This window comes from Carcharodon carcharias, chromosome 20 (assembly GCF_017639515.1).
Source record: "Carcharodon carcharias isolate sCarCar2 chromosome 20, sCarCar2.pri, whole genome shotgun sequence".
In the NCBI taxonomy this organism is placed as follows: domain Eukaryota; kingdom Metazoa; phylum Chordata; class Chondrichthyes; order Lamniformes; family Lamnidae; genus Carcharodon; species Carcharodon carcharias.
Window position 1 is genome coordinate 96180051 of NC_054486.1, and position 26476 is coordinate 96206526.

At 41.7% G+C, this 26476-nt stretch overlaps 2 protein-coding genes across 6 annotated transcripts in view; one reads left to right on the top strand and one right to left on the bottom strand.

The window, feature by feature from the left end:
• Nucleotides 1-3137, bottom strand: part of setd3 (SET domain containing 3, actin histidine methyltransferase) — a 138726-nt gene extending 135589 nt beyond the window's left edge. The window contains exon 1 of one of the 2 annotated variants that reach the window (XM_041214542.1): nt 3021-3137. The gene's annotated coding sequence lies outside the window, so the exon portion shown is untranslated. The remainder of the gene's footprint in view (nt 1-3020) is intronic. The other variant, XM_041214543.1, reaches the window with a different exon arrangement.
• Nucleotides 3138-3510: 373 nt separating this feature from the next.
• On the top strand, nt 3511-24357 carry ccnk (cyclin K). 4 transcript variants are annotated; one of them, XM_041215003.1, is made up of 11 exons: nt 3511-3803; nt 8731-8931; nt 10453-10534; nt 11901-12032; nt 13615-13720; nt 16344-16401; nt 16560-16729; nt 17203-17381; nt 17581-17614; nt 18993-19067; nt 21552-24357. In XM_041215003.1, exons 2-11 carry the CDS (start codon nt 8735-8737, stop codon nt 22130-22132), a joined length of 1614 nt encoding a protein of 537 aa, XP_041070937.1. In that variant the 5' UTR covers nt 3511-3803; nt 8731-8734; the 3' UTR covers nt 22133-24357. The 4 variants fall into 4 exon arrangements, with proteins under 4 accessions (XP_041070937.1, XP_041070936.1, XP_041070938.1 ...); XM_041215002.1 differs by having other exon boundaries at nt 3512-3803; nt 16323-16401; XM_041215004.1 differs by lacking the exons at nt 3511-3803; nt 10453-10534 and having other exon boundaries at nt 8771-8972; nt 16323-16401.
• Nucleotides 24358-26476: the final 2119 nt, after the last annotated feature.

Below are 26476 nucleotides of genomic sequence, written 5' to 3' on the forward strand. Positions count from 1 at the left end.
AAGGCCAGCCTTTGTTGCTCATCCCTAATTGCCCTTGAACAGAGAGGCTTGCTAGGCCATTTCTGAGGCCAGTTAAGAGTCAACACATTGTCTGGAGTCACATGTGGACCAAGCTAAGTAAGGATGGCAGATTTCCTTCTTAAAAAGGACATTAGTGAACCTAATTTATTAATTGAAAGCAAATTCCACAAGCTGCTGTGGTGGGATTTGAACCTGTATCCCTAGGACGTTAGACTGGGCATTTGAATCACTAGTACGGTGACATTGACACCATGCCACTGTCTCCCCTAGTTATGTCATCTGATTGACTTGCTGACTACTACCTTCTCAAGAACTGTAGCAGTCCACGTATGTTTAACCAAATTAAAATAAATTGAGCCACTCTAAGAGTATATGTAAAGTTAGGAAAGTTTAAACTTTTCAAAGAATGTTTCTTACATTTACTTTTTCTAACTCCTATACTTAGATATTTCCTTTTTGCTGATTCAATACAAGATGTCAGCATCCCCCACCCAACCCGATGAGCAGGGGAGCTCTACAATGTCTCTCTGAGTGAGCTATGAAAAAAAATTATGCACGTCCTGAATTCTCACTTTGACCCAAAATGACCCAATCAAGCATTTATTTCAGGAATGCCTGAACAAATATACCTCCTGGCTTTAATGACACAAGGCTATCTCTTATGTTATACAGGAGAAAAAAAAGGGATTGATTTTGGATTGCTTTAGAAAAGGGCTGGCATGGACATATTGGGGCAAGTGGCCTCCTTCTTGTGCTATCAACATCTATGATTCTAAAACAATTCATTCTTTGAGTTTCCATGAGCAACAGCATAGGGGAAAGTTATGTGAAAAGAAAAAAAAAAGTGCATTCATGCAAATTCCCCATGTATTTCTGGTTATTCTGGACATCGAGGCAACTTCCCCAGAAATGCAAAGCATTGGATACTAAAAGTTTCAAGCCCACAAATACTCATTAGTTCCAAGAAAACACTACCCTTTCATATGGATGAAAAGTGTTTCAGAGAAGTATAGTGACTTAATATATATTCAACATAAAAAGTTGTCGAGACACCGTAAAAAGAATCAGTGTAAAGCATTATTTTAATGGTATCACAATATTAAAAAATAAGAGATACTGTAACTTTAAATAGAGTTATTATGCCAAACCAAGGACTGTGTTCTGGTGTCCTAGCAAAATTCCTCCTTCAACCAACATCACTAAAATTATCCTAATTAAATCATTGGCTGCTGCATTAGTCTACACTTCAAAAGAGATTCATGAGGTATGGGGAGGACCAAACATTAAAAACATTATTTCGGAGGATCAAACATTAAAAAAGACTTGCACTTTCAGGGCTTCAAGACTCCCAAAGCAATTTACAGACAATAAACTACTTTTGAAGTATAGTCACTATTGTAATGTAGGAAACACTCCTGTATTGTAATGAGGCCTGAGCTGTGTATCAGCACTATGCAAGAGCATTTCTTCTAGGCACATCCTCCAGAGTCAAAGGGAGGACTATCAAACAAACACTAATGTCCTTCATCAATTCAGGTGCACAAGCATTCAGACAAAGCTCCTGCAAAATCAACCTTAACAGAATGGCCACTGTATCTAGACGGCTGAAAATCATCTCACCTGCCAGGTCCTGTTCTCACAACTCAGCAACATTCCAAGGGAGACAAAAAACATTTCAAAGACACTGTAAAGCTTCAATCAGAATGACGACAATTTAATCCATCAAACTGCATCACACTTTGAGTTCCAATGCCTTAATGATGAGGCAGAGAAGGAAAGAAAAAGAAAATCCTGCACTCCAAATCCCATTACCTCACAGGATGTCCTGCCCCATGTGCCCAGAAGTCTATATGCTCAAGTCACGTGAAGAAACATAGCAGAAACTCGCAAAAGTGAGTAGATGTTATCTTCAAATGGAGGACTTTCAACAGGGACTGTGGTAACATAGGATATGCAGTAGCCAACTTGTTCATAACAAACTCCCACAAACAACGTGATAAAGACGAGAACAAAAACAGAATTACCTAGAAAAACTCAGCAGGTCTGGCAGCATCGGCGGAGAAGAAAAGAGTTGACGTTTCGAGTCCTCATGACCCTTCGACAGAACTTGAGAACTTGAACTCAAGTTCTGTCGAAGGGTCATGAGGACTCGAAACGTCAACTCTTTTCTTCTCCGCCGATGCTGCCAGACCTGCTGAGTTTTTCCAGGTAATTCTGTTTTTGTTTTGGATTTCCAGCATCCGCAGTTTTTTTGTTTTTATCTCTGTGATAAAGACGTGATTATTTGGTTTCAGTGATGTTGACCGAGGATAAATATTGGTCAGGACACTTGGTAGAATTTTCCTCCTTTTCTTTTAAGTAGTGCCTTTTTGCATCCGAAAGACAGCATCTCCAAAAGTGTGGCACTGCCACTGGAGTGTCAACCTAGATTTTTTGTTTAGTCTCAAGTCTCTGGAGTGGAACTTGTACCCACACCTTCCGAATCAGAGGTGAGACTGCTCCTCACCAAGTGATGGCTGACAATTCGATAATCAGCAACCTCCCTGCTCTCCTTCGCATCAGACAATGCAGTGAATGGCACTGCCCATTCATATTTAAAACTGAACCACCACCCCCTCTCCAAAAATCTATTTCTTCTACTTTGTCTTAAAAGCAATAAGTAATTTTCAATAACTGCTTAGCAGCAAAATGAAACACTGTAGCCTTGATTCAACCTTACTTTACACCCGCTTTACCCAAAGTCTGGTTCTGGACTTGGTGAAGGAGGTGTCAACCCTCGATCCCTGACACCATATTGAGTGTGCAATAGCTAAATAAAGAGTTAAGGCTGGCACAGGAAGCTCTGCAGGCCCTGCCTTGCCCCATCACTCACTCATGCTCTATCACCTTATGCTGAGATACGAGAGCAGAATGAGCTGGGTGCCAACCGCACTTTATAGCGACACGAAATAATCGCAACGTAAAAAAAAAAAGCTGAAGGAAGAGAATAATTAAGCAACCTGAACACCGCAGCTCTTTGATGAAGGTAAATTGAATCGACAGTGAGATCGAAAAAAAACACCCCAGCCAGTCAACCTTTAGTGCTGCCTCTCAGCCTAACTTGATAGCTACCAAGCTCCCGCCCCCCCCCCCAGACGCTTTGATTGGCCCAAGTGCCACAGTCCATTCCTGTATCTCACGTCCATTGGTCGAGAGTAACTTCAATCACATGCCGCCTCGAGCCCCCAACCTTCCAATTTGAACGGTCAACCAAACGTCATCACCCTCACCACCCCACCCCACGCAGCCCCGCCCCTTCCATCTGACCCCGCCCCTTCCCCCCTTCCTCGCTAGTCCCGCCGATTGGACCGATGACGCCAGCCGCCCACGCATAGCTGATTTCGATTGGTCAAAATGGCCTGTCCATTATTTATCGTCATAAGCAGACCGGGAGGAGGCGGTAAAAGAGCGGGCCAGGCCGCGCCTGCGTATTTGGCTATTGTCGGCGTTGGGGGTTGGGGGGGGGATGGTTCATTCAAAATGGCGGCGCCCTGTTTCTGACTCATTTGGGAAGTTAGTGAGTCGCGCTGAAAGTGCCGAGGGTGGATTTTGGGCAGTTTTCTTAGTTAATTCGTCTTTATCCTCGCTACTTGTTTCCTCGGATCGTACCTCCGCGGCTTTTGAGACTGAAGTGATTGATTAATAGCGGCGAAGCGGTTGAGCTGGGCGGTCGGGGGAAAGGGAGGTCTGTCTGTGGACCCGATCCTGGTGCAGCCGAGGCTTGGGCCTCGGCACCGTCTCAGGTAAGAGAGCGCGGCAGGCACATGTCTGCAGCGGGTGACTGCTGCTTCAGGACCTCTGGACTGCGATCCCCACTCACCCCGCCGAAGTGTGGCTGTTTTGGGCCGTCTGCTCCTTTGAAGAGGTGCGGAATAATAGTGGGGTTTCACATCTTCTGGCTGAAGTGAAGTGGTTCGGATTGTATAATGTTTCTTGCCCCCCCCCCCCCCCCCCACCACCACAAGGAGAGAGAATTTGCAAAAAGCTCTTTCGATAATATGTCGTTGAGTTGTTTGAGTGCAGAGAGGGCCAAGGGCGCTCCGTGCCTTTGTTTTGTGGGAGCGCTGTAAAGACAACTGAGGACGTTTGGGGAAGATGCTCCCTTTCAGAAGATATAAACTTCAGGGTATTATTGAATTCTGATCACTAGTAACACTGATCAGTTGTGTTGACGAAAAATTGGATTATATTTAGTTCTGTTGTCAAGATAAATTTGGATAAAAGCAAAAAACTGCGGATGCTGGAAATCGAAAACAAAAACAAAAATACCTGAAAAAACTCAGCAGGTCTGGCAGCATTTGTGGAAGGGAGCACAGTTAACGTTTCGAGTCCTCATGGCACTTCAACAGAACTAAGGAAAAATAGAAAAAGGGTGAAATATAAGCTGGTTTAAGGTGGGGGGGGGGGGCGTTGGGACAAGAGCTGGATAGAAGGCATAAAAACAAAAAAACTGCGGATGCTGGAAATCCAAAACAAAAACAGAATTACCTGGAAAAACTCAGCAGGTCTGGCAGCATCGGCGGAGAAGAAAAGAGTTGACGTTTCGAGTCCTCATGACCCTTCGACAGAACTTGAGTAAGACTCCTCAAGTTCTGGCTGCCCTGAATATTACCCAGGTCTTGCTGCATTTGAGCATGGACTGCTTCAGTATCGGAGTTGTTGCAAATGGTGCTGAATACTGCAATCATCAGCGAACATACCCACTTCTGACCTTGTGATGGAAGGAAGGTCATTGATGAAGCAGCTGAAGATGATTGGGCCTAGGATACTACTCAGAGGAACTCCTGCAGTGAAACCCTGGAGCTGAGATGACTGACCTCCAAATAACTGCAACCATCTTCCTTTGTGCTAGGTATGACTCCAACCATTGGAGAGTTTTCCACAATTCCCATTGACTCCAGTTTTGCTAGGGTTCCTCAATGCCACACTTTTTCAAATGCACACTTGATGTCAAGAGCAGTCACTCTCACCTCGCCTCATAGCTGCTTCAAGGAGTTTCTGGTCAGTGGTAACTCCCAAGATATTAATAGTGGGGCATTCAGTGATGGTAATGTCATTGAATGATATGGGGAGATACTTAGATTCTGTTGGAGATGTTCATTGTCTGGCACTTGTGTGGTGCGAAAATTACTTGCCACTCATCAGCCTGAACCTGAATGTTGTCCAGGCCTTACTTCTAATGGGCACTGACTGTTTCAATATCTGAGGAGTCATGAATGGTGCTGAACATTGTGCAATCATCAATGAACGTTCCCACTTTTGACCTTATGATGGAGGGAAAGTCATTGATGAAGCAGCTGAAGATGGCTGGGCCTAGACCACTACCCTGAGGAACTCCTGCAGTGATGTCCTGGGACTGAGATCATTTTCCACCAACAACCACAATTGGCTTCCTTTGTGCTAGCCATGACTCCAACCAGCAGAGAGTTTTACCCCTGATTCCCATTGACTCCAGTTTTGCTAGTATCAAGGCTCCTTGATACTATTCTTGGTCAAATGCTGACTTGATGTCAAAGGCAGTCACATTCAACTCAACTAAAGTTCAGCTCTTTGACCATGTTTGGACCAAGGTTGTAAGCGGATTATTGCTGAGCAAATGCCGCTTGTTAGCATTGTCGATAGCCCCTTCCATCACTTCGCTGATGATTGAGAATAGACTGATGGTAATTGGCCAGGTTGGATTTGTCCTGCTTTTTGTGGATAGGACATGTTTGGGCAATTTTCCACATTGCCAGATAGATGCCAGTGTTGTAGCTGTACTGGAACAGCTTGGCTGGAGATACTAGTAGTTCAGGAGCACAAGTCTTCAGTAATATTTCTGGAATGTTGGATGGGCCCATGGCTTTTGCAGTAGCCAGTGCCTTCAGCGGTTTCTTGATGTGGAGTGATTTTGGGGACCTTGGGAAGAGACTGAAATGGATCATTTGCTTGGCGCTTCTGGCTGAAAATGAGGTGGGATGTGGTTGTAGGGTCTGAGGAGGTTACAATGATAACGAGGAGTGATTCTAACATAAGGGTGTGGATTTTTAAAACTGTTTGTGAAGTCAGAATAGTTTGTGATGGGGAGATCATGAAAAATGGAATTGGTTAATTTGAGCCATTGAAACAATGCATGTTAGGTGGGATGATGGGTGAGTGGGACATGGTGGAGGATAGAAAGTGGGCAACGTGGTGGGTGAAACATAGGCTGGCTAGGAGAGCATCGGACAGTTGAGTCTGGGGGTGACGAAGACACACAAAAGTTTCAGCAGCAGACAGTGGGCTTGTGATGTTGGAAATGTGTAGTCTTTGTGATGGAGAAGCTATGGGGTTAGAAACTCAGCATCAGGCTGAATAAGAGACTGAGATTGCAAACAGTATGGTCTTTCACCTGAGACATTTCTGGGAGAGGTGGACGTTCTCAACGGCAAGAAACTGAAAATGCCAACGAAAATCCCAAGGAGCAGAAATCCCACAATTCTAAAACAGCACCAGTTATGGGAAGGAATTTTATAAAGTGGCTGAGACTCAAAGCAAAATTATAATCATAAAGTGTTTAATATTTCTTGACCTCAAATGCTGGCAATGTTAACTGTATATGGTAATACCAGATTATGTTAACATGTAGAAGTTGTTCAAATGGGATGAAAGCCTCAATCTGAAGAAATATTACACTTGGTTTGAATTGTTATAAATATTGAAGTTGACAAATTTCATCACATTTGGTAATCGTACTTGATTCAAATGTTACACTGGCCAATATATCTCTGATTCATTATTATACAACAAAATTAGTAAGTCTCCAAATATTTGAAAAGCCACTAATTAGAGGCCTGGTAACAAAATGCTTTCAAATGTGATCTATTTGAAACTAAACATGCATGTAGAAATCACACTTCTATATTCAGTAAGTTTATAGAAAGCTTTTTGCAGGCAGGGGTCTGTGTGTGTGTTTATTGTTAACCTGTAATATCCACAATCTAAGGAGTGCTTCTCTTTAAAGTATGTGTTCTTTTAAAGAAGGCAATATAGAATCTTGGTGTTCTGGTGTGACTTTTGAACTCTGCTGTGCCTCCAACAACCAGTCTGTTGTCAATCAGTATTGTGTTCTAACTTCAAAAGAGCACTCATCTACAGTCCTATCTCTCCCCTTATACCACCCATCCTCTCCCCACCCCCACCTTCTCCCATTGCCAAATCCACATCCATGCATCCATTGTCTTTTTTGGTTGTTACAATTTTCCAGCTCTTCCTTTGCCAGTCTCTCCCCTTCCACATATGTCCGTGCTCAATGTTTCAAACATGACACATGTACACCCATTATCACTGTCATCAAGCCTGTATGCTCCCTATGCCTATTTCTGGCTAGAACACTCACTTCCCATTTCAATGCCCACTCAGAACCTGAGTTAGGTCGCTGGTAGGATATTTATCTTTTGAAACTCCTTTTTTTTTCAGCAGGGCACTGGGTAGGTGAAAATTGATCTATGGTTTGGAAAGACTGAAAATTTAGATTTAAATACACAGGTTTTATTGGTTGTTTCAGAAACACCACCACCAAAGTGCAGTGGGTTTTCAGGGTTTGAATTAAAGTGGATTTGCACCTTAAGTGAAAATCGTTGTTTTCTTTTGACTTGTGTGTGAAATTTACTGAAATTAACAAATGGACTAATATTTTATAAGGGAAACAATATATTTTCCTGTGACCCATAATGAATCATAGTTTATCTTTTCGTGTGTCTGTCTCTCTCTCTGTCTCTCAAGTGAAGTGGCTGCCAAGTTATAATTTAAAAAATGCATCTAAAACGAGGCTTGTGGGTGTGCTCTGAACCACCTAATGTGGCATATGGCCTTGGTAATGGAAAGCATTGCAGCACAAATTTGTAGAAATGATCATGTCTTCTAACATTAATCCAGGCTTTTAATAGTAAAAGTGATTAACTCAGTATTTTTCATTGTGGCATTTATTTTAAATGCAGAAGTTTTTGTGTTAGGCCACAATCTCAGTACTGCAGATTTAGTGTACTTACAGTTGACCTTTGTTCTTACCTTGGGCTCCTTCCAATCACACTCCAGAGTTCAGGAGTGATATGTGCACGCGGGGGTGAAATCTGTCTACACCAGCAGTGCAAGATGGCCTTGTAGCAAATCAGCAGCCAATTTTCTTTTCACTGCACCAGAACTTCTTACACAGAACAATAATGAAAATCCTTTTTGGAGACTCATTTCCTAATCTCACTGCTACTTTTATTTGATTTGAAATTAAAAGCCTTGATCACATTTCACAAGTTAGTGGAAAGCAAAAACTGGTATGATGAAAAATTGGCTGCTGATTCACTGAGACCATTTTACAGTGTTGACCTAAACCAATTTTACCTCCTGTAGACTTTAAAAATCAATATTAATGGTTTAAAAAAAATTCTAATTGAACTACAGAATGAACTCCTATTTACTTTAAATCTTGTATCATCCATATCCATTTTTTCTTATGGAACATAGTTCTTTTGATATGGGAGTGTTGGTCCTTGTGCTTGCTTCAATGTGGTGTGTTTCTGGAAGGTCAATAGCTTTGCACAATTTTATAGTTTTATTATACAAAGCAACCTGCTGCAATAAAGGTATGTGTTGTGAAGCCAATTATGAATTTAGCAAACTGATCTTTTAAGTGAAAACTTGGTTTCCTGATTCCAGGTAAATGAAGGAAAATAAGGAAAACTCTACGCCAACGACAGCATTGGCAAACGTGGACCTCAGGAAGCCATGCTGGTATTGGGATAAGAAGGATCTTGCACATACCCCATCACAACTAGAGGGTCTTGATCCAGCAACGGAGGCACGCTACCGTCGGGAGGGTGCCAGGTTTATATTTGATGTGGGAACACGTTTGGGACTGTATCCTTTTGAATGTCTTTTTAAATTTTTTGTCCATTGAGGTAAGGATGCTAAGACAGGGAAGTTGGATGCTGTCCTCTCCCATTGTTATGCTCAATGTCAGGGTCTTGCACTCCTCGTCAAGTCCTACCAGCCAGCTATGGAAAACTGTTCTACTATTACTAGTCTTCTACTATTAAGGAGTACATTGAGTATGAAGCTGACACCGACCCTCCTATCCCAGCAGGCTCAATGTTGTCAACCAGCCTTTTATGTGGTACTTTGTCAAATGTTTTTTTTTAAATCCATAGGAACAACGTTCACTGCATTCTGTTCATCAGCCTTCTCTGTAACTTTATCAAAAAATTTAAATTAGATTAGTCAAACATGATATGCCTTTTACAAATCCTTCCTTGCTCTGCATAATTAATTCGAACTACTCTAAGTGCCTGTCGATTTTTTTTTTCTCTCTGATTATTGTTTCTAAAACCTCACTCACCATTGATGTAAATACCAGCCAGTCAGTTTAGCTAGGAATGTCCACACCCTTTCTTGAACATAGTACCACATTTGCCACTTCCCAAACCTCCCCCATATCTAGAGAGGATTGGAAGATTTTGGCAAACCTTTCTACTATCTCCGCTGTCACTTCCCTTAGCAACCTGAGATGCAAGCTATCAAGACCAGGTGACATATCCACTCAAAGCATAGCCAACCTTTCCAGTCCATCTTGCTAATGAACTTGCCTCCATGCACACCTCCCCCCCCCCCCCCCTCAAACCACCACCACCATCCATTACCTCTATCATCTCCACTTCTCCCTGATATTTTCTCAGCATCTGGTTCCTTAGTAAACAGATTCAAAGTATTCATGCCTTATACTGTGCTTCTAAGCATATAATTACCCCTCTGTCCCTAATAGGACCTGGCCCAGCTTCTCACTACTTGCTTATTCTTTACATGCTGGTAGAAGACTTTTGGGTTCCCTTTTATGGTCACTGCCAATCTATTCTCATATTCTCTCTTTGCCAGTCTTATTTTTCTTGCTCTTCTCCATTACTAAACTAAACTTTAGAGCCTCTGGAAGTTGAGGTGGAGATTGCTGTGTTTTTTTTTGTGAACTGTTGCCTGAATCAACCTTTGCTTCCTATGCATAGCAATGCCTTGGTCTAACAGCTTGGAGTGATAAGTCAGCTGTAGTGGCATCTCAGCTGAAAAGTGATAACTCAGCACAGCTCCGGGATTCAAGGTGGGACCTTCCCAGCCTGTGTGGCGAATTCTGCACTGAGCAATCAACTGGTTTGTTGGGGAATTTTGGAAATATGTGGGATGGGCAGAGGGGATCTGTGGAAAATAGCTCAACGTTGATAATGACATAGCATTTGGCTATTGTGGTTGTATCTGTGATAGCAGCAAGTGTCTCTTTTACAGGTGTTTCATGCATCCTTGTTGCAGCTCTATTCAACTTCTGTCTTTTAGCTTTGTTTACAGCTGCTGAGGAAAATTATTGCAAACTGAATCTTTCTTTAACCAAAACTCCAGACATTATGACACACTGGCCACGGGAATCATCTATTTTCATCGTTTTTATATGTTTCATTCTTTCAAACAATTTCCAAGATATGTTAGTATCAACAGCCATTCTCAATGAAGCCCTAAGAATTTTCTAATACTGCAATGACAACACATATGCATTGATCAGTATTTCTTCCACAACAGCAATAACTTGTGATCACGTAGTAAGGTGCTGCACAAAAACGCTATAAAGCAGAATTTCACACCAATCCACGTAAGGTGATTTTAGTGCAGAGCGCCAAAAGATTGGTCAAAGAGCCAGGGTTGAAGGAGCATCTTCAAGAAGGAAAGAAAGGTGGAGGTTTAGGGAGGGAGTACCAGAGCTTGGGGCTGAGGTGTCTGCAGGCACAACCATTAATGGTGGAGCAATTGAACCAACCAGAATTGGATGAGCACAGATATCTTGGAGGGTTGTGGGGCTTGAGGAAGGGCGAGGCCATGGCGTGATTTGTAAACAAGGATGAGCATTTTAAAATCTACGTTTCGTTTAAAAGCGAGCCAGTGTACATCAGCAAGCACAAGTGATGATGGGTGGATGGTGACACAAAAATGGACTACAGCTTCACCAACTACCTATGGGCATATCAAACTTTTTAAGGAAGATCTGTGATTTTTTAAAAATTCAACAAAAGATACTGATGGCTGAAACTATAAAGTGACCAATTTCTGGAAAATTCCTATGGGGATTATACTGAGACATGTCTGAAGCAGATAATCTCTGGGGTATTGTAAGTAATTAAGCCCGCTCTGTGAAATTGGATCTTCTGAGTGCAATGTGTCATTGATCCAATCAAAGCCATCAGTATGCTGGGTAGTATAAAACAAGGACTGGAGTGTACGTTAAGTGAAGTAATCCTGCCATTACACTGGAGTGTTGTTTAAATCTTGCCTGGAGTTTTGTGGGCCACAATGTCTCTGAACTCAGAAAAGAATAAGACAAATGGGAGCTGAAGAATCAAACTGGAGGATAGAAAAACTGGGCCTCTTCTTCCAATCCTCTGACAGGCCAAGGACTTCCCTACATTAAGAAAAAGCTCAGCTATTGTCAGTAATGTGGAATTATGAGAGGCTATTTGCAAAGCAACATTGGCCCAGGTTTGGAGCAGGTTGGTTACTTGGCTGTTCAGCTGAGGAAAGAGCATGGCGCAGGAAAACATAAGAAAATACATTTATTTTTTAAAATGTCTGAGGTTTGCAGCAACAGAAATTAATAATTGTGTTCTGGTTGGGTGCCCATGGCCAGATCCTGCTGATAAAATATTGTCTTGTTGAAATATTGTTTACAAATCATCTGTACAATGGGCATCACAAAAAGTTTCATTACCTTAAATAGGTTTCATTCACCACAGCAAATGTGTCATACTCTTGTTTTTCTAACTTCACATTATCTTGTTTTATATCAATTTAATTCATAGGTTACAGGAGCCTGCTGCCTCTTTCTGGCTGGAAAAGTAGAAGAGACTCCCAAAAAGTGTAAAGACATCATTAAAACTGCTCGAAGTTTGCTGAATGATGTACAGTTTTCGCAATTTGGAGATGACCCCAAGGTTAGTGTTAATTGTAGTTTTGTATATTTTTAGGAATACATATTAATGATGTTGTGAATCATAGAAAATTTATGACATATAAGGAGCTCCTTCGTGTCCATGCCATCACTTTTTAAAGGTGGGTGAGAGCTTCTATCTTTACCAACCTTTCAGTCTGTGAATTCTAGCTCTCTATTATCCCCTGGGTGAAAAAAATGTTTTATTACATTGCTTTTGTACCCGCAATCCTCTGTGATCACGTTCTGTTTTTAATCATTACAAATCACAGGGGTTTTTGCTTAAGTACTGGAAAACCTGACATAAGTTGGTATTCCATTGTGCTTTCTGCTGTAATATAGAATTATGCAATTCCATCCCCCTCCAAAATATTAATGGCTAAGGAGGTATAGGTGCAAGCAAAAATAATTTTATTCTAACAATTGTGATTGGCTAATATTGACTGCTCCTTGATGGAACAAATTGAACTTTTTTTATATAATCTTTACTGAACTGAAATTGTTACAGTACAAAGGGATTTCATTCCAGAATTTCCATTTATAAGGATCTTGTACATCAACAACTTCAGTCCATGTGCTCCTTTCATCTGACCCACAAGCTCATTTTGTAGAGGGAAAGGAGAGTGGAAGTAAAGAGTAGAGGTGAAAAGAATGAAAAGAGGAGAGTGAAAGTGCCAGACTTTGGAGAATAGGGATCACAGAAGGTTTTTTTGAATGCATATAATTGTAGTCGTCTTTGTAGTGATTTGACAGATAGGTGTGGCCTCAGCTTCAAAAGATTTTGCAGTGAACACACATGGTTCATTCTTCTCATATGTATTTTAATGTGGACTTTAGTAAGCTGACAAATGAAAGGTTAGATGCTACAGCAAATAACTTCACAACTAGGTGGGCAGAAAAATACTAAACTGAGGCATTATTAAAACAGGTTTTAAAATGACAGTTAATGAAGAAACTGACTGTGGGAATTTTGGACACATCTGGGCTTGGTTGGAATGTCTCATACACCACCAAGAGAATTTTGTTTTTGTCTACGAAATGGATCCTAAACTGGACCAATTCAGTGGGGGATTGTACGGTAAAGGGATTTCTGAAAAAAAGCAATTCTGTCCATTATATCCTATGAAACAGACACTCTCTGTGTACAATAAGATAAAAGTAAAATACTGTGGATGCTAGAAATCTGAAACAAAAACAAAATGCTAGAAAACTCAGCAGGTCTAACAGCATCTGTGGAGAGAAAAAAAAACAGTTAACATTTTGAGTCCTTATGACTCGTCTTCAGACTCAGTTGGTTTGGAAAAAAATGTTCTCTGTTTGTTTACTCAATTGTCCAAAAACACAGCACTAAGTGGAATGTATTGTATTTCTTGTACAAACTTTGGGTATAGTTTAAGCAATCCATTAATAATCCATTAACTCATAAATGGCTTCAGAAATCTTCAGAACAATTGTGCTGTTTAACACTAATATGTAGTTCTATGCATGTGTATTGCTACAGTACTATTGTACTCTGGTTTTGAAATGGGGTACCATTCACCATGCATTCACTCATCCTGTTTTTTTTGGTCTTGTTTCTAAATTAGGAAGAAGTTATGGTACTTGAGAGGATACTGTTGCAGACAATTAAATTTGACTTGCAGGTCGAACATCCCTATCAATTTTTGCTTAAGTATGCTAAACAACTGAAAGGTACTGGAATTAAATGTTTATGCAGAGTATCTGCAACCTCAATTTATTGTATTTCAGTTTGCTATTTTAACACTGTTTAGCATGTAAGGCACATATTTCAAAAAAACCTCAAATTAGAACTCCTGATGGCTATATTTCTGAAAAATCTAATTACAATAATATATGGGGCAAAAATCTGAGTTCTAGATCCTTGGGAGTTTTCAAGAGGTGGTCTCTTACCAAATAAGCACCAAATGCATTTTTTTAATGGCTTTAGTAACCAATAGCTAAGTGATCACAAGATAATTTTGGGCTGAGATGACTTCATAAATCATGAGAAGACTTGAAAAATAAGACAACCATCTGAATCCCACAATTTGATTATAGCCGTGAATTCCCTTCTGAATTCTTTTAATGATAAATCTTTATAGTGTGGTTTTGTTTGATTTATTCATGTTGATGCTGACAAGTCAGCTTGCTTTGTAATCTATTGGATGTTTACACTAAAGGATTAATGACTTATGCAGTGTTGTATACTTATCTAAAGATGTGATATGGGAGGGGGTGTGTATAATGTATGAGCATGTGCACACATTACACGTGTGTTTGTAGTATGTTTACCAGAAGTAAAGAGTGTGATATCAAGCGTGACACGAGTGGTGCAGGCATGCTCTCCTTGCACGTACCCACCTAATGTATAATTTGCTTTGTAAATGCACAACCTAATATGATACCAAGCCAGACAAAATAAAATGGGTCTAGTTTGATCCCTCGATTGTGCTGAGATAGCTTATTTTAATACATTCTGCACAGCTCAGGCAGAGAGCTTCTGAAATTTTAAAGACTTTCTGATGGCTCCTTTTGCTGGTTTCACGAATGCAAATGCTTGCTCTACAATTCCATTTCAGGATTATATAATACCCATCCTTTATGGTTTGGTGTATTAGAGGTCTTTGAAAATACCACGATTTGCTAGACCCCAAAGACTTTTCAGGTCAGATTTGACCCCCATCCTTTGCAGACTGTTTGTTTTTAAAATATTCCCTCTCATCCCCAGAGTTTGAGCGATTACATTTCATATTTTGCTCATTTTTTGTTTTTTTGGGGCAGCTGGTTGTAGTTGTAGAATCTAAACATGCAGTTTGCTATCTTGGTTGTACCTGTTGCCTGTGATTATTCCTCCTCCTCCCCCCCTCCCACCAGCTCTCCTCCTGCCTATCTGAACCTTAAGGTTTTGATTCCTGCTCGGGGGTTCCTCGGGCATTCAGCCTTTTTTGTTGGCCAAGTGTCCATTCTTTGTGAACCACAGGGTTATTTGAGCATGGATGGGCTTTCGAACCAAACTCTATATTATCCTCATTTATCCATTTATTGAATTATTAAAAAATATAAATTCTTTGTCGCCTCATAGGAGGTGCTGTTTTCCCCTGGCTAGAGTGCCTAAAACTAGGGGCCGCAGTCTTGGGTTAAGCAGTCGTCCATTTAGGACTGAGACATGAGGAAATTTCTTCATTCAGAAGGTTGTGAACCTTTGGAATTTTCCACCATAGAGAGTTGTGGATGCTCTTGTATTAAGTATATTCAAGACTGAGATCAATCCATTTTTGGACACTTAAGGGACGTGGGGATAGGAAGGGAAAGTGAAGTTGAGGTAAAAGATCAACCATGAGCTTATTGAATGATGGAGCAGGTTTTGTGGCTGCTCCCATTTCTTACATTCTTATGTACGCACGTTTCTGGTAGAGGTCATGAGTAAGACAACCTGGTCCCCTCAAACTTTTCCCATTCTCCCAAGTTAAGAAAAACCTGAAGTTGAGGCTATGTTTATCAGTTATGTTGGCTTCCCCACCCCCACTCCGTCTCTTTTTCTTTCTTGTTCCTCTGTTGAAATAAGCAGTCGGACTGGGGCCAAGCCCGGGATCTTTCTGGCTAAGTACCATGCCATGTGGTGCATTTATGTGGTTGCAGCGTGTGTACTGGGAGAACAAACCTTCTGATGTGAATTTTAAGCATGAACTATGGAATGCATGATGTGCAAATTGCTTAAACGTATTATGTGGTATGGTGAAGACTGAGTTAGTTAAAGCGGGGTGTTTGACTTGTATTCCTAGAGCCATATGTTACCAAAGAGCCCTAAATATCTGGCCTTCAAAGCTTCAAGCCTCATTCTATTTGTACTTGTATTTCTTACTCTTTAGTTTGTCCTCAATGACTTTTGTGCAATCTGGAAATTTGGAAAGGGCTATTTTTAGTAGCCAAGGTAAATTCGAAATTTGAACACCAAGATCATTATCAGCACTTGGGGTACATGCAGGTTAATGGGAACATAGATGTGAACTTTATACTTATCCCAGAGGCTCCATGTGATCTCCTTGGACACCCCGAATTAAATAATCAGCCATTAGGTTTTGACAAAACAAGGCATGGAATCTGTTAATGGCTTAAAGTTAGAAAGCTTGCTAAAATGTGGTTTTGAATGTGATGTGAAAATAATGGAGTTAATTGCACTTCAATGCTAATAGAAAGTTTTATAATGTAATAGACCATCTCTAGGCTTTAATCCTAACACTCATTTTCTTCTTAATTCATAGGTTTTGAACTTAGAGGTTACACATAATGTTAGTCCAATTTTCTCTTTCTGCAGGTGACAAAAATAAACTTCAAAAGCTGGTGCAAATGGCTTGGACCTTTGTAAATGACAGGTAAACTGTCCTTTTTAAAATCTATTCTCATTTACAAAGCTGTGAAAACCTATTGATACATTAACAGAAGAAAATTCTTTACTGCATATATTTGGACTTTATCTTTTTATCTAGCACTTTGCTTTGACTTCTATAGCAATGTACTTTTTGTCTTGCAGCCTGTGCACCATGCTGTGTCTGCAGTGGGAACCAGAGATCATTGCCGTGGCTGTGATGTACCTAGCTGGTAGGCTGTGTAAATTTGAGATCCAGGAGTGGTCAGCTAAGCCCATTTACCGAAGATGGTGGGAACAGTTTGTACAGGATGTGCCTGTGGAACTACTGGAAGGTACAGTAAACAGTCCAGATCACAGAGGCAGTGTTGGCAATAGAGAGTGTGTGTGCGTGCGTGCATGCGTGCGCGCGCGCCATTGGCTCATTAAGCTTCGCTTGAGATATAGAACAAACTTAAAGATGAGGAAAAAAATGACTTCCTAAAACTGTTTGGTATACTTGATAGGGAGTGAGAAGTACTTCTTAGTCTCGATAAACCAACCCAGTGTTTTAGTGAGGATTTGAAGCATCTTTTTTAAATTGTAACTAATATCCCTTAGTAATAGAATAGAGCAGCTGTGTGAATAAAATTAAGGTGCTTCTACTTTGTAACCAGCACAGTAGCTTTAACTTTACCAAAGCTTTAACTGAGTTCAACTTTGATCCATTGCATAAAACCTGTGTGCACAACTTCATTACTAGGTGTTAATTTTAAAAGGCTCTGTACAGTTACAATGACTAATGTCTCTCTTTTTTGGTCTTGCGTAGATATTTGCCATCAAATACTGGACCTTTATTCCCAGGGTCAACAACAGATGCCCCAGGCACCCCAGCAGCAATTGCCAACAATCCCAAGCTTGGAGCAGCCGATACCCCCACTGCAGGTGCAGCAGACAAAGAAGCTTTCACCTCAGTCAACACCGCCTCGGCAGATCAAACGAGCTGCGGTAAGTGAGACAATATAAATATAGGTACAGCCATTTTCTGCTCAAGGTGTATTCTTGGTGATTGAGGGTGCAGTCTGAGAACAGTGAAACATGCCACTGACTCCATTTTGTGTCTCTCTAACTTCAGTTGCTATGTTCTTTCTACCATCTTAGTAGTATGTTGAGTCTAACCTTTTGTATTTATTCTTCCCTTTGTTAGGTTGCTTCTCCAAAGGAAGATGGCAAGACAATAGGTAACATTTTTAGACTTTAATCTTCATTGAACCCATACTCTTCACAATGATTGTACCATATTTGTGTGTGTGTGTATTGTCTATCCTTTGTTATCCGGAATGGGCGATGAGTCCATCTTTTTCAATGTAACTATTGTGCTATGGTCCCCATGAGGGAATCGTAACCCAAAATAAGCAAATTTACCAAATGATCTCCAAAGAAGTAATTACCAACACGATTTCACTTTTTGTAACTTTTACCTGAACACGAATCAGAATCAATGTAATTAATCAATGAATTAACAGGCAAATGATATTTCACATAAGAAGGTAAATTTTGCTTCAAATAGTCGATAGAACATTGATATGTCTAACACCATGACAAGCATGCGCATCACTTCCTACACAAATTTGGTATCACAGAGCTACACAATATGCTATTCTGTATTCATGCTGGGTAGGTCAGGAGTCCTGTCTGATAACTGCTTTCATCTTCAAGTTTCTTGGTTACAATTATCATCAGCAAGGAACATATCTACAAACCCTCTCTCCCTCTGGTCATGAAAGACCTGATGATATAGCTTTCCAGAGTTACCCCAAGCAACCAGTAATGCCCTGGTTCCCAGTTTGACCACTTCTGGAACAACACCCAGGTCTTTAGCATCTCTGAGCCATGCACACAGCTTTCCAGGTTTGAGACCTTTTTAGCCAGCTTGCATGTTGCCTTCAAGAGCTCTGTCTCCTTTTCTGCCAAACAGAAAAACTGACTTCTGAGAAATTTGCTGCTTCTCCTCACGAGGATTTGGTTTGTTCTGCTTTCTCTTTGTGTCTCCATCTGTGTGCTGATCACCTTCAGTCTCCAGCTCTGCTGCTTGTAGCTCTCCTTTGTGCCTGCCAGCCACACGACTTTGGTCTTAACTTCCTGTTGGTACTCCTTCTAGGTCAAGGTTTGCCATCTCTAACTAAGAAAACTGGAATTGATCCCTTTACATTGATGAAACCTCTTAAAAGTCTTTTTCAAACATTCTTAAAAACAATTACAGACTCCACAGACATTTTCTTAAAATGCCAAATTTTTATTACTGTACTGCTTCTGGGTCAAAGGTTGTCACAATCGTTTGCATATGAGTGGATTACTAGGCTGCTTCAGAGACCATTAAGAGTCAATCCCACAGTGTGGAGTAAAGTCACAAGAAGCAAGGCTGGCTAGGGGTAGCAGGCTCCCTCCCTTGTTGGACTTATGTTTCAATCAGGCAGCTTTCATGCTTTTATTTTCATGCTTTTGAGGGTGCTGGCCCTCAAAATACCAGATTTATTGAATTCAGTGCTTTGGCATTTATATTTCTGTAAGTATCTGAAATCCTAATGTATTACCTGTGTGTTTCTCCACTCTCCACAGAACTACAGCCTCCTAAAATTCCCAAATTGGAAACCCCACATCCAGCACTACCACCTACTAGCCATCCTCCTCCAGGTGAGCTTTTTAATTTCTGTCAGTAAATTGTAAACACTGACGCTCTGACAGAGTTTTAAGGGCAGCCATATTTTCTTGTTTTATTAGCCACATATTACCTGTTTTGTACTTGTTAAATAATTCAATGTGATGGTCTGTTCCAAGATTATTAGCCTTCAGTGTGTTTTTAAGAGCATTGTTGAGTGGGCAGGGTGTGTACAAATCTTCGCCCTTTGATGAAAGACCCATATTAATAACAATGCAGTTACAGTTTGTATGCAGACAAATAAATCTGGACTACTTTCAGTATATGAAGTGATAATTTTCCCTGTTCTTCTGATATAGATGGGAGGGGGTTGCTGCACTGTCTGAGGGTTACAACAGTGACTACGCTTCAAAATTTACTTCACTCCCTTAATGTGCTTTGAGATGTCCTGACTTTTTGAAAGGCAATAGAAATGCAGTTTGCTCCTATCATTCAGAAGTGGAATTGTACTGCTTAGCCCCTTGGTGGTGACTATAAATAATGTTCGCCGTATCAGCTGAGTTAATACCACCTTATTTTATTCTTTTTGAGTCTAATTGATAACATTTTTCCCTTTTATCTGCCGTAATTATCGCAGTTTTTCCACACCAGCTCCCCCACATCCAGGCAGGGTGGTGAAATCCAGATTTTGGCGGGGAGGTGGAAATGTGGGGGGTGGTGGAGTGGAGAAGGAGGAGGGCATGAGCAAGTGAGATGGGAGGAAGGACAGAGTGAGGGTGGAGGGCATGAGTCACTGATTGGGAAGGGAGGGTGAATGCAACAGGGGCCTGTGGGGATGGGAGGGCATGAGTAATAGGGGCTGAGTGGGAGGACATGAGTCAGGGAGTCAGAGGACTGAGTGGGTTGGGAGGGTCTGAGTGATGGTGGCTGAGTGGGATGGGAGGGTGCTTCTTGGACTTGAACCCCAACCCTTCAGCTGAGGCCTAACCAGTTTATAAAGATTTAGTGTACCTTCTTTGTTTTTGTTCTCTATTTCTTTATTAATAAAGTCAAGGATCACATCCTTTATTAAACAGCCATCTCAACTTGATCTGTCACCCTCAAAGATTTGCGTACACATGCTCCTAAGATCTTTGCTCCTGCAACCCTTTAAAATTGTACCATTTAGTTCATGTTACTTTTCAACATGTTTCTTACCACTTAGCACTTCACACTTCTATGCTAAATTTGTTTTGCCATGTCTGTGCATTTCACCAGTGTTTTCTGGAAGTCTCATTGTTTACTACATTCCCAAATCTTGTGTCATCTGCAAACTTTGAAATTAAGCCCCATATGCCCTCATCTAGGCCATTAATATATTTCAAACTTGAACAAGGCATCGAAACAACTAAGACACGTAGAATTGCACCCAGTATGATTCAGTGCTTCAGGAGATGTGGGGATTAATCTGGAATCATCCCGGTGTATATTGTTTGACAGCTGGATATCCTTCAATTTTTATTTTCTGCAGTGTAGTGTGCTAACCATTTCCAGGTGTACGTAGGGATGGAATTCTCTCATGAATTTGTGTCTCAAATCAAACTGTGATCACATCGACAGATTTTTTTTCTCTTTCTACCAATTCTGTCCCATTTGTTAATTGTATATTTATTGGGTGTTTAATTGTATTCAGGCAGTAGGCATTAACTGGGCATTCACTTGTGCTTATATATATCTAGGAGCTGGTTGAAACTGGTTGTTGGATTGGAGATGCGTGTGTCTTTGTAAATGAAGACTTGGAAGTGTGTAAATACAAGGCTCCAGTTCTACCTTTCACTGCCTGGCTCACCTGAGTTGTAACCCCATTTCCATTCTCCCCTCTTCCTGCTACCCAACTCCTTTCTGAGGTGCACCCTTTGCGACCACTCTCAAAGTGCAATCCTTGTGCAGTGTCTCTTTTACCCCAACTCCTCCTGTAACCTGAACTGTCTTGTCATTAAGTTTATGTTTAAAGTAAGCAACCTCTCAAATTATTTTTTGATTGGTGGGGATAAGAAGGTAGGTTAAGTGCAGTGAGCCATGGTGATTCTTGTATCCCCTCCCCCACACCCCCATTTCCAAGCAGAGGTACAGTTTGATGGTTTACTTCCCACTACTTAAACTCCTTTCTGAGGTACAACTTTTGTGACCACTCCCAAATTGCAATCCTTCATGTTTGAGAGAAATCTGCAGGCTGTTTGACCTTATTAATCATTTACAGCAATATTTCCCCTACCTACCCTTTTTCTGTGTGTGTGTGTGTGTGTGTGTGTGTGTGTGTGTGTGTGTGTGTGTGTGTGTGTGTGTGTGTGTGTGTGTGTGTGTGTGTGTGTGTGTGTGTGTGTGTGTGTGTGTCTGCCTGCTGCCTCCTGTCTGTCATCCTTTTTTCTCCTCTTCCCTCCTCCCAAAACGAGTGATGCTGTTTACTGTGTTCATGTACAAAGTCATTCTACATTTGTTAACTATTTGAAGATAAAATTTGCCTTTTTTTAAACTTGCAGAACGCAAACCATCCATAAATGCAGGGACCAGCATTATAGAAACTGAACCACCTTCAACGGGAAACTCATCTGAAGTGGCAAAAGCCACCATCCCACCTCCTCTTCACCCTCCTACTGTACACCAGCAGCCACAGATTCCACAACGACCTCCACCCTCTGCTGCTTACATAATGGGAATGTCAACAACAAGCTCCTACATGTCTGGGGAAGGTTTCCAGAGTTTGCAATCTATGATGAAGACTGACGGGCCCACTTATGGAAACATACCATCTTATGGACCCCCTACTCACGTCCCTTACCACCCACATGTTTACCCCAATCCATCTGTGCCTCCTCCCACAAACTATCCACCCAATATCCCCCCTCCTACTCCAGGATACCCTCCACCGGGGTACAATCCTACTTACTTGCCCCCTCCTCGGATTCCCCCCGCTCACACGGTGCCTCCTCCGCCAGCCCTGGGTCTTCCACCAACCAGCTACCCTCCCCCCACAGTACCACCAGGGGGGCAACCTCCCGGACCACCACCACCAGGCATGCCGCCTGTGGCCGGGCTGACTCGGGGCGGTTGGTTGAGATAATGGTTGTTTGGACTTTGATAATTGGCAAGTGAGCTTTGGTTTCTCACAGGGATTGGGGTGGCCCTGAAATCAAACACGCATATGGTTCAGATTGTCTTACTTCCCACATCTGGGTTACAATAACTAGCTGCATATCGTTCAACAGTTGTATATACTTCTGATTTATTTTCTGCCGTACGCTCTTGAGTTTCCGAGGTGCAGGTGAATGAGAAGGAGCTTCCCTTTAGCATAGATGCCTCATCTCCTGTGTTTAGCCACCTTTCTTCCCTTCTCCCACCCACACAAATGTGCTCCTGCAACTTGTTCTATCGGTTGCTCTTGCCTCCACTTAAAATGCATCTGCTCTTGAAGCAGCCAAATGAAATTGTCTGGCAAGTCAGTGACCAGAAGTTGTTTCTCATATGACAGAAGTTTTCCTCTGCATTACCAATTCTTGCAAGTAGTTCTTGGCCCCACTAATATCCCCATTGGAACTTTGTTTGCGAAAGGTGGTAGCCAAGTCGGTGGAAGAGGAGAGAATGAATTAGAAGAGAGTTAAGGCCCCAGCTTTGTACTGTGCCCCATACTAGATCTGTCTTTGGCTGTGAAGGCTATGTGAATTGAATCTGATTGTACTGACCTCCAGTACAGGTTGCTAATCTCCAGTAAACATTATTTTTACTTGAGAGCAAGTAAGAAAGCTTTTCCAATGTTTATGTCCTTGCCATTTTTTCAAAGGCAGCAATAGCAGACATCCTGTTGCTTGCTCTAAGTGGGCATCCTTTGTCCATTAGCTCAGACAGTCACTGCTGGAAGACTTAGCCACGGAGGGTTATCCCTAAACCTGATGATGTGCTTTCCCAAGTGGCGATTTCATCAAAGCTTGTTGAGCAGTGACCAGGAGTAGGCACAATGTCCAACATTATAAATTGTCCTCTTCATGTTCTGTTGTAGGACTTCTCCGAGCAGTTGTGTGTGCTGTCATGTCTGAGAAAGGCAAACATTTAATTCAAAGATATAACGTGAACTGCATGACTTGATTCCTTAGCAATCATTCATTGAACTGTTTGGACTTAAACTGTTGTGTGGTGTCCTTTTTACCCCAACTCCTCCTGTAAGATGAACTCTCTTGTCGTTAAATTCATGTTTAAAGTAAGCAACCTCTCAACTTATTTTTTGATTGGTGGGGGCGAGAAGGTAGATTAGGTGCAGTGAGCCATGGTGATTCTTGTATTCCCTCCCCCGCACCCCCATTTCCAAGCAGAGGTACAGTTTAATGGTTTACTCCCCCAGTACCATGTTATTACCCCAGATGATGTCGGTGGCTGTTCTATCTTTGGATGGGGGGTGGGGGGTCATCACGCGCATGTTTGATCCTGGTATCCGCATATCAGAAGTTGCCGGACAAGGAACAGGAGCCCTGATGGATAAATTTCTAACACCGTTTCCTTGCTGGTCCCCAGCCCAAGGAAGATGAGACCAATTGTGGCATCTGCTTCAACTAACTGGTACAAACTGCATGAGTGCTGACTCAACCGGAAAAACCATCCGGTTATGTTTTCGCCTTTTTACTTTAATATGTTTGTTAAAAACAAGTAGTTGAAGTTTTTCTTTTTATATGGATAATTTGTTACCCTGAAAAGGTGGAATTGATCTCTGGTTATTGTATTAAATTGTTTATATTCCCAGGGCTGCTGCTGTTCGAACCTTCACATTGTCTGTCAGTGGAAGAACCAAAAAAAAAGCCTGGGACAATGAAGCCTGGGCTATGAACCCTGGCCCCTGGTTTGAGAAAGCTGTGTGGTCAGAAGGACCTTTATAGTTCCTTGGAAATGCCTGCTTGTGTTTAAAAAGAAAGCCAAAAGTGTGATATGGCAGTGCATTGGTTTATGCTGGTCAAGCGATTGTTTGTTCCAATCGATATGCCCAATTTAAACCAATGACATTCCTGGGTTTAGATCTCAGAAGGAATATTCCACTCAGACAATCGGGAATTTTAAACTGGTCTTTTCTTTTTCCATTAGTTTAGATCCTCTATTTCTCCAGTTATCTGACATAACTTGAAAATAAGAATTCCATGTAATTTACTCTTTCTCTGTAGACTATTTGTCTATAGCTAGAATTGTTTATTTTTCCAGAAAGTGTCAAAGCCTGAATGTAACATATGAGATTGTACTGTGAGCTGGGCATTGACCATAGTATTGTACATTTAGTGGCTATTGTAGCCTAATAAATTTGATATTGGAGCCACTGTGTCCACTTATTGTGAATAGACCTTTTCATTGTTTCACGACAGCTGCACATAAGGTTTAGTACAAATTTGGAATATCTGATAATTAAACCTGAATCAAATGAATTATTGATCTGCACATAGGCTGGATGGAACCAATCTGTCAGCAAAGAGAATTACAAGCTGGTGAGGAGCAGGCTGAAAATGACTACATCTCCTATCTAAATGGAACTGCAAATGGAAGATTTTTTCCTTGAATTCGGTATGGAATATTTTTTTCAAAATCCACTGATTCATTTTGGATTCTCTTCCAATTTGCTCCCTTCCTCTCTTAAAGGTGCTGGCTCTTGCTGTCTGCAGTTCCATAGATGCCAGCAGCTGCTCATTATGTTGGCTAAAACGCCATGTGTGTGATTTCAAAGAGTAGGTTTTGGCAAATTCCTGGACTACCTTGTCCAACATCTACATGTATCTGCCTTCTGGAGCTGTTGCTGTGTAACAATCCAGTAGGAATCCTGAGCTATAAATCCTTTGCATGTGCATTGATATCAAAGTGCAATGGGAAAACCATGTGCTAACATAATATGCCCAGATGATGCAGATTCTTTTTTAAGACTCAACTGAGAACTGGATCACCCGACGAACATGGAGAGGCAATAGCGTAGTAGTATTGTCACTGGACTAGTAATCCAGAGACCCAGAGTAATGCTCTGGGGACCTGGGTTTGAATCCTGCAAGGCAGATGGTGGAATGTTGAATTCAATAAAAAATCTGGAATTAAAAGTCTAATGATCTAAAAGACCATGGAACCATTGTCGATTGTTGTAAGAGAAGGAAATCTGTTGGCCTGGCCGACATATGACTCCAGCAATATGACTGACTCTTAAATGCCCTAGCAAGCCACTCAGTTGTTACAAACTGCTACAAAGTCACAGAGAAGGAATGAAACCGGACGGACTACCCGCTATCGACCTAGGCACCGGAAACGACAAAGACATTTGCTGCCCTGTTGACCCTGCAAAGTCCTCCTTACTAACATGGGGCTAGTACCAAAATTGGGAGAACTGTCTCTCAGACTAGTAAAGCAACAGCCTGACATGGTCATCCTCCCTGAATCATACAGAAATGTCCCAGACTCCACCATCATCCCTGAGATGTCTCTGACTCCACCATCCCCATCCAGCAGAGGTGGTGGCACAGTGGTATACGGGAGGGAGTTGCCCTGTGAGTCCTCAACATCAACTCCAAACCCCATGAAGTCACATCAGGTAAAACATGGACAAGGAAACCTCTTGCTGATTACCACATACCACCCTCCCTCAGCTGATGAATCAGTGCTCCAAGTGATGTTCAGCATGGAGGAAGAACTGAGGGCGGCAAGGGCGCAGAATATACTCTGGGTGGGGGACTTCCATGTCCATCACCAAGAATGGCTTGGTAGCACCACTGCTGACTGAGCTGGCCAAATCCTAAATGACATAGATGCTAGACTGGGTCTGCAGCCGGTGGTGAAGGAACCAACAAGAGGGAAAAACGTACTTGACCTCACCCTCAACAACCTGCCTGCTGCAGATGCACCTGCCCATGACGCTATCGGTGGGAGTGAGCACCGCGCAACCATTGTGGAGACAAAATCCCGGCTTCACATTAGACCATAAGACGTAGGAGCAGAAATAAGGCCAATCGGCCCATCGAGTCTGCTCCCCCATTCAATCATGGCTGATAAGTTTCTCAACCCCATTCTCCCACTTTCTCCCTGTAACCTTTGATCCCCTTACCAATCAAGAACCTATCTATTTCTGTCTTAAATACACTCAATGACCTGGCCTCCACAGCCTTCTGTGGCAATGAATTCCATAGATTCACCACTCTGGCTAAAGAAGTTTCTCCTTATCTCTGTTCTAAAAGGTCTTCCCTTTACTCTGAGGCTGTGCCCTCGGGTCCTAGTCTCCCCTACTATTGGAAACATCTTCCCCACATCCACTCTATCCAGGCCTTTCAGTATTCTGTAAGTTTCAATCAGATCCCCCCTCATCCTTCTAAACTCCATCAAGTATAGACCCAGAGTCCTCTAACGTTCCTCATATGTTAAGCCTTTCATTCCTGGGATCATTCTCGTGAACCTCCTCTGGACC